The sequence below is a fragment of the Pituophis catenifer genome, unplaced genomic scaffold, assembly GCF_029215685.1.
Source record: "Pituophis catenifer annectens isolate HBS135680 unplaced genomic scaffold, rPitCat1.0.hap2 SCAF_3, whole genome shotgun sequence".
NCBI lineage: Eukaryota > Metazoa > Chordata > Lepidosauria > Squamata > Colubridae > Pituophis > Pituophis catenifer.
The window spans coordinates 111,199,315-111,207,229 of NW_027256883.1; the positions used below are offsets into that span (position 1 = coordinate 111,199,315).

The 7,915-nt window shown below is 39.2% G+C and overlaps 1 protein-coding gene across 1 annotated transcript in view; it reads left to right on the forward strand.

Annotated features, from left to right (window-relative positions):
* The window catches only part of BRINP2 (BMP/retinoic acid inducible neural specific 2), an 87,806-nt gene extending 81,023 nt beyond the window's left edge, over positions 1 to 6,783 (forward strand). Inside the window, exon 7 of the mRNA XM_070939235.1 lies at positions 5,670 to 6,783. Coding sequence (XP_070795336.1) covers positions 5,670 to 6,783 — 1,114 coding nt within the window. The remainder of the gene's footprint in view (positions 1 to 5,669) is intronic.
* The last annotated feature ends 1,132 nt before the right edge of the window (positions 6,784 to 7,915 follow it).

Below are 7,915 nucleotides of genomic sequence, written 5' to 3' on the forward strand. Positions count from 1 at the left end.
CTTAGTTAGCCCCGAAGAAATTTTCAGAACACTTAACTGGGGAGATGAAGGTATCAACACTGGTGACAAGAAACTAAACTCTTCAGGTTTGCCAATAACATTGTGATCATCCAAGAGGAAGATCCAAGGAAGTGGGCAGGGATCTCAGATCTGAGACTTCAGCCATCTCTCTTCTCTTCTCTTCTCTTCTCTTCTCTTCTCTTCTCTTCTCTTCTCTTCTCTTCTCTTCTCTTCTCTTCTCTTCTCTTCTCTTCTCTTCTCTTCTCTTCTCTTCTCTTCTCTATTCCTATCCCTATCCCTACCCCTACCCCTACCCCTACCCCTACCCCTACCCCTACCTTCTATCCTATCCTATCCTATCCTATCCTATCCTATCCTATCCTATCCTATCCTATCCTATCCTATCCTATCCTATCCTATCCTATCCTATCCCATTCCATTCTAATTTATTTTTCACATTTCAGAATCACCCATGTCCTTCAAAGAGGGACTTGTGGTTTTGGTCTAGGCATAGGTCTGTGAGAGATGGGTTGGTCCACTGATGCTTAAATAGTAGTCTATTGTTTCCTCAAGAAGCCAACCATTTTGGATACTTTTCATTCTGTTTTCAACCTTCCCCTTTTAAGGAAGATTGTCGAGATGGAAGTTGCATTGCAGCTACACAGAGCCTTGGAGAAAGTGGACCTATTTTAATCAAGTTTCAGGCACTACTTTGCCTTTTAGAACACCATCTCAGATTGGCTCCAATCCTACTGGCATTTTGGAAAGCTTTTAAAAGCTGGCTGTTTTTCTGGGCATGGGAATTGGGAGGTTTCCTTTAGTTGTCTTTTTTTCCCCTTTTTACTTAGCTTTCACTCCATAAAACCAGTCCTCCAAGAAATGAAAAATGCCGAAGCAGGAGCAGAGTACCATAGTACTATGAGAAATGAGCCACAGCTGTTAAGCTGTTCAAAAAATTGAAAGCACAGAAGCTTTGAGTAACACAGCAAATGATGGAAAGGCAAATACTAACAATTTCATTTAGAGACCAAATCCGAAATATAAAAATTCACCATAGACCCAATATTAATGTTATCATCAAAGTGGCATAAAAATTAAAGTATAAATTGGTGTGCCATGTTTTATGCATGAAAGACAATTAATGGGTGTGAAAGACATGCTAGTGGACCTACAAGATAATCACAAGGTTGGCCATCTATGAATTGTAGTGATGAAAATATAGAAAAACCTTGTAGTCAGTTGGTACACTATAGCATTGGACTACAAACACCAAATGGTATGGTTGCTTTGGGCAATGAACCTACCTGAATGAATACAACCACCAAAGTAGCAAAGTTCTGGGATGTTTCTCTTTCTAAATGCTAAATGCTGTTCCTCTGCCCAAACTTTTAAAGTTGCTCAGGAGAGAATGCAACTTCTTCAAGTGAAGTTAAACAAAATACCCCATAATTACAGAGAAGAGTCAGGGTAGCCTTGTATTCATCTTAATACAATCCTTGACTTACAATCATTCATTTAGTGACTGTTGGAAGTTACAACAACATTGAAAAAAAGTGGCTTATGACAGCTTTTCACACTTACGACCATTGCAGCATCCCTGTGGTCACATGATCAAAATTTGGATGCTTGTCAACTGGCATGTTTTTATGACAGTTGCAATGTCCCAGGGTCATGTGACCACCTTTTGCAACCTTCTGACAAACAAAGTCAATGGGGAATCCACTTAACAGTCATGCTACTAACTTAACAATTGCAGTGATTCACTTAACAACTGTGGTAAATAAGTCATAAAATGGGGCAAACCTCAGTTAAGAACTGCCTTGCTTAGCAAAGGATATTTTGGACTCATAAGTTAAGGATTACCTGAAAGCATGAATTGCCCAGTCTGCAGACTTTCAGAAGGTATTCAAATCTTTGCACCCAAGAAGCCACGGAAAGCATAATTTTGATTATTCAAATAGACAAAATTCCAGCGCTTCATCTGAAAAAAGAAAAAAAACACAGAGATTTATGTTTGCTCTTTAGTCATTTAAAAGTTACTTGAAATGTTTGAACAAGACATTTTAGGTAGTTCATTCTCCTCTACTGTAGTTGCAGACCACATCCACGAGAAAAAGAAAACAGGATTTATGATAATTGAGAACTCCCTGGGTTTTGGCTCAAGCAAGGAGCACAGGAATGAACAATTCCCAACCTTAGAAACTAAAATATTGGGGCCAGGCTGGCTAAAACAGACCTGCCGCTATATGCATTAGGATACAAACAGGATGAATAACAGGAGAGGAATTAAAGAATTGGAGCTGAAATATGATTAAACATTTACAGTAAGTAGATGGGCAAATAAATGCATGATTTATTTTTATTAACTTTTATTCAGCGATTTCCAAAAATGGGGTTGTATGTTTGTATTTTAATTTACATAGCCAGAATAGCAGGTCTGTTCAATACTGAAGCTACTTTCTGTAACAATTCTGTAGAGATCAGAATAGATTTGGAACCAAGGTCAACACATGCTGGTGGGATGTCGTCTTCCAGCTAATCCTACCATAAGAATCCCCACTAATTTTATGTGACTGTTATTTTTAATGCTTTATTTAAAAAAAAAAAAAAGTATTGAAACCCGTCATCTCTACCAATTTATTTGACATATAATTGTTGACTGGCTCTTCAGCTTTCATTAAATAGAGGTGGGGGTAAAGAGTCGGGGAGAATATTCCCTAGTAATGATTGATGTAGAAAGTACTAAGACAATCAAGACTGAGGGCACAGTTCTTCTATCTCCTGCTGCAGTAATGACACACTCATGCACATCCTTCATCAGTCTGACTAATGATGTGCAATACACACACACACACACACACACACACACACTTTTTTTTTTTTTTGGTATCTATGCCTTTGAATCAATTTTTGACTTCTGGCAACCGCCTAGGCAAATCCCTGCAGTTTTCTTGGCAAGATTTCAGAAGCGATTTGCCATGGCTTCCTCCCTATGACTAGAGAGAGAGAGACTGGCCCAAGGTCACCCAGCTGGCTTTGAGTCCAAGGTTGGACTAGAACTCACAGTCTCCTGATTTCTAGCCTGATGACTTAATCACTGATTGAGTTTCCAGACTATATTGCAGGCTTTTATATACTGTATCATGCAAATACATTATTTACTGAAATTATCTTTAAAGCTGAAAAACCCATGTTTCTTATTGCTTGCAATATTTCCTAATATACATATGGAATTTTGTCATCAGCTTATATAATAGACTTTTCAAAATACAATTATATTTAATAGGGTTTTTTTTTTTTTTTGCAAGCAGCTGTTGCAAATATATATATTTTAGTCTAGGATGCATCTTTCTTAAAAGTTCTTTTGTTGGAGGGGAGGGATGTATTCGTGTGTTTGTGCACATGGAAAAAGATGACGGTTAACATACACCATTTTTTCCTGGCCTGTTCATCACCACAATGATGAATCTGCTTGGAGACTATACCATTTTGCTCCCACTAAAATTTATGGCAGTGGTATTTCCATCCTTATTCTCCACTTCTTAATAGATATTGAAAGATCATCAATATTTGGAGTAGCTCAGTGTGTCTTCACATGTCCTCCATAAATTCATGAGTGATAGGGGCAGAAAAGGATTTCAGGGCGATGGAGAGATTTTGGAGAATGCTTCTTTTGTACTTGGGAAGTCAAAAACTCTTTTTTATCCTCATTCCAAAAATGGCTAAAAAAAACCCCTGTTCTATTTCTCATGCCTAATCTTTAGATGCTTAAGGGTATGAATCTGTTATTTTTGTGAGGAGTCAGTCTGTCTTGTCTTCTGTTTGTTTCTTGGTTTAACTTAGAGAACTGAAATGTTGGAATTGATTCACAGTCTGCTACACTGTTCACATTGTCTTTTTAATTAAATCATAGCTCATAAATGAATCTTGATGCAATGATGTGATCATATAAGGTTTTTTTTTATTGAAACTTAAAGTGCATGTTAATCAGTGTATTAGTAACCTTAAGAAAATGAAAATTGCAAATTGAGAAATATAGCAAACAGCCAAATATGTAAAATGAAAAATAGTTTTAGTTGACTGCTGTGGTATAAATATAGTAAAGGCAGGCATAAGGAGTCTATTAGGCACTCCCTTATCTCCCATTCCTTACCCTACACCTACAGTAAATGTGGTCATGTTGGGTAGAGCTATCATATCTGGGCTGCAAAACTGATCTGGCACTAGATGGCAGCAAAGCATTACAGTTTTCTGAATCCCTGTGCTCCCACCTCTAGTGGTCCTCCAGTTTTTTGCATGTCAGATGTGGGAGCCCAAGTCTGGAGCCATAGCAGAGGAGCGATGCAGAAACAGAACAAAGACCTGCTGCTGTCACTGCTGGTCCAAAGGCTCTTGTCACCTTAGCAACAACAGACTGGTAGTAGTGACCTCAGAGACCTTGGTGGCTTCCCAATTGAGGAGGCAGAAGTGCTGTACAGTCTGCTGTACACGCTCCACTATAATCTGAATGGGCAGGGAAAATACATCCCCCTCCCCTAATATGATGGTTGAACAGGAGTAGGGAACAGGGGTGAAATCCAAATTTTTTCCTACCAGTTCTGTGGGCATGGTTTGGTGGGCATGGCAGGGGAAGGATACTGCAAAATCTCCATTCCCTCCCCTCCTGGGGGAAGGATATTGCAAAATCTCCATTCCCATCCCACTCTAGGGCCAGCTAGAGGTGGTATTTGCCAGTTCTCTGAACTACTCAAAATTTCCACTACCGGTTCTCCAGAACCTGTTAGAACCTGCTGGATTTCACTCCTGGTAGGGAAGGTATATTTTAGGCAACTGAGGAAGTGATAATGGACCTTTATGTATTTGCATAAAAGTGACCATGCAACGCTCCTCTTCCCTTTCTCCCATATAGTCTCAGTTGCCAGAGCATGGGGGAGAAGTTTTCTGAGACTCTTAGTCTTCCTTCTTGGGGAGTGGTCTGAATCTTCTATTGCATCCCAAATTATCTGAAGTCTCTCAGTTCCTCTGGCTTTGAATTCTCACCTCAAGTTTGTTGGATTCAGCCCTTGTAACGCAAAGGAAAATGTTTCTATTTAGCTTATGGACTGAATGAATGAATATTTATTGAATGAATGAATATTCAGCTTATTATTTATTATATTATTATATTATATTATTATATTATATTATATAATAATAATAATAATAATAATAATAATAATAATATATTATTTTATTTTATTATATTATTATTATTTAGCTTATTATTATTATTACTGAATGAATATTTAGCTTATGGACATATGGCTTATGGTGTGGAATTTCCCCCATTTCTTTATTAAATCTATATGCCACCCATCTCACTATCAAATGACTCTGGGCGTCATAAAATAACAATGTAAAATAATTAGAATGTTATAAACTTAAAAAACAGTGAGCATTTAGAGAGATTTCAGATATTGCTCATTTATTTTTATTTCAACTTGAATAAATAATTACAATTCCATGAAGGATATTGCAATATAAGATTTTCCTTTAGGGGGAAAAAAAAACATTTCCTTTTTCTTTGGGGAGTGAGTTGGTGAAGAATAAAATCTGGCTAGATCAAATGGTGTGCTTCTGAAGTATAATTCCAGAGCTCACATTTCTCTCTGTTTACCTTATTCCTCTAGGCCTTTGACCTACTGGTGGAGCCACGTTCAGTCTCTCCTTTACTGCAGTGAGGCCTCTGTGCTAGGGACATTTGTTGAAGAAAGCCGCAGCTGCATCTGCCCTAATGATCAGCCCTCTTGTCAGGTCACCATCCCTTGTGCTGCAGGAGAAGGGCCAGAATGTGCTGCCTGTGCAGAAGATAACATCACCCAGTGTGGATCCTGCAATCCTGGCTATATCCTCACTTTAGGGTTGTGCCGCCCAGAGGTGGCAGAGTCTCTTGAGCATTACCTAGGGCTAGAAACAGACCTGCAGGATTTGGAGCTCAAATACCTTCTGCAAAAGCGGGACAGCCGCATTGAAGTACAGTCAATCTTCATTAGCAATGATATGCGCCTGGGGACTTGGTTTGACCCTTCCTGGAGAAAGAGGATGCTGGTGACACTGAAAAGCAACAAGTACAAGCCAAATTTGGTCCACCTCATGCTGGCCCTCTCCCTCCAGATCTGCCTCACCAAGAATAGCACCTTGGAACCAGTCATGGCCATCTACGTCAACCCCTTTGGGGGTAGCCATTCCGAGAGCTGGTTTATGCCTACCAATGAGACTGGCTTCCCTGACTGGGAAAGGACTAATGTAGATGCCTCTGGCCAATGCCAAAACTGGACTCTCACTTTAGGCAGCAAGTGGAAGACCTTTTTTGAAACAGTCCATGTCTATTTGCGTAGCCGCATCAAATCTCTTAACGACAGCTCTAATGAAACCATCTTTTATGAGCCTTTGGAAACGGATCCTTCTAAGAACTTAGGGTATATGAGAATCAATAGCTTACAGGTCTTTGGCTACAGCCTGCCATTTGAATCTGATGCAATTCGGGACCTTGTCCTTCAGCTAGATTACCCCTATACACAAGGCTCGCAGGACTCTGCTATATTACAACTGATTGAGATCAGGGACCGAGTGAACCGTCTCTCTCCACCCGGGAAAAGCCGCATTGATCTTTTCTCTTGCTTGCTTCGGCATAGGCTCAAACTGGCCAACAATGAAGTGAGTCGGATCCAGTCTACCCTGCAGGCCTTCAATGCCAAGCTGCCAAACCCAGTGGAATATGAGACTGGAAAACTCTGCAGCTAGCCTTAGGAGTGGGTAGGGCTACTCCTGTAACCCTGGAGAGGAAAAGAAACTGCAACAATCAAAGGCCTTACTTTCATGCCAGCCATTAAATTCCATGAGACAGCCAACAACCTGCCTCAGATGATTGCAGGCTCTGTGAACTTTGGAAATAAGTTATGCCACATCAATCTTTGGAATAGGTTATCTAAGAAGAGGCCACAAGGCAGTGCCGATGCAAATGTCCTACTCAAACACTGAACATTTTCCCTTTCCTGCTGACTGCATCAAGAAACTATGAAGGAACCTGTAGACTGGGAAAAAGAAAGTGACTGAAAGCAGCATGACAGGAACGGCAATAAAGCCTTTTGCTCGTGTCTGGCAGTTTTGGCTAGTAAGCCCTTAAAAAGATGATGAAGAAGAGTTAGACGTATTCTTGCAGGGGTTTCAAGAAAGCCTAGTTTGAAAACCCTCTTTAGTCCTTGCTTTCCTTGATACTGTTTACTTTTGTATTATTTTTATGGGTGTTTCTAACAATGGCATGGGCTTGATATTCTCTACGTTCTCTTCTAAAACCACCATCCTAAGCACATCTTTCTCGGAAGGTAGCTCCATCTCTATCAGTTGGAAAAATGCCTTTCAAAGAAAGAAGTTTCAACTGACTCACCATGTTCCTGCTTCACTTTTTCATTTGATTCCTGGAGCCATTACATTAGGGTAAAATCATTTAACTGGCTAATATCATTTGGGATATGAAAAGTGTGCCTAAATTATCTCTTTTTCTTCTCTCCTTACTATGGAACACATCACACTCTTCTGTCCCTTTTAATCACGCGGTTCTCTCATATGTGGCTGATTTCATAGAAAATTACAAAATTTCCATCCAGGAAAAGTGATGCAGAGGCAATTATTCTTAAATATATAGTATATTTGGAACCTGTTTGGTTTGGCAAACACTATATTGTGTCCAAATATATTAATAACATACATTGTTTCCATATATATAGATATATGGAATTTGTTGTTAAATATATATTTGGAACTTGTTTGGTTAGGCAAACAGTATATTGTGTCCAAATATGTAACAATATATATTGTTTCCAAATACATATTTGGAAATTGTTGTTAAATACAGTATATATTTGGATATATATAT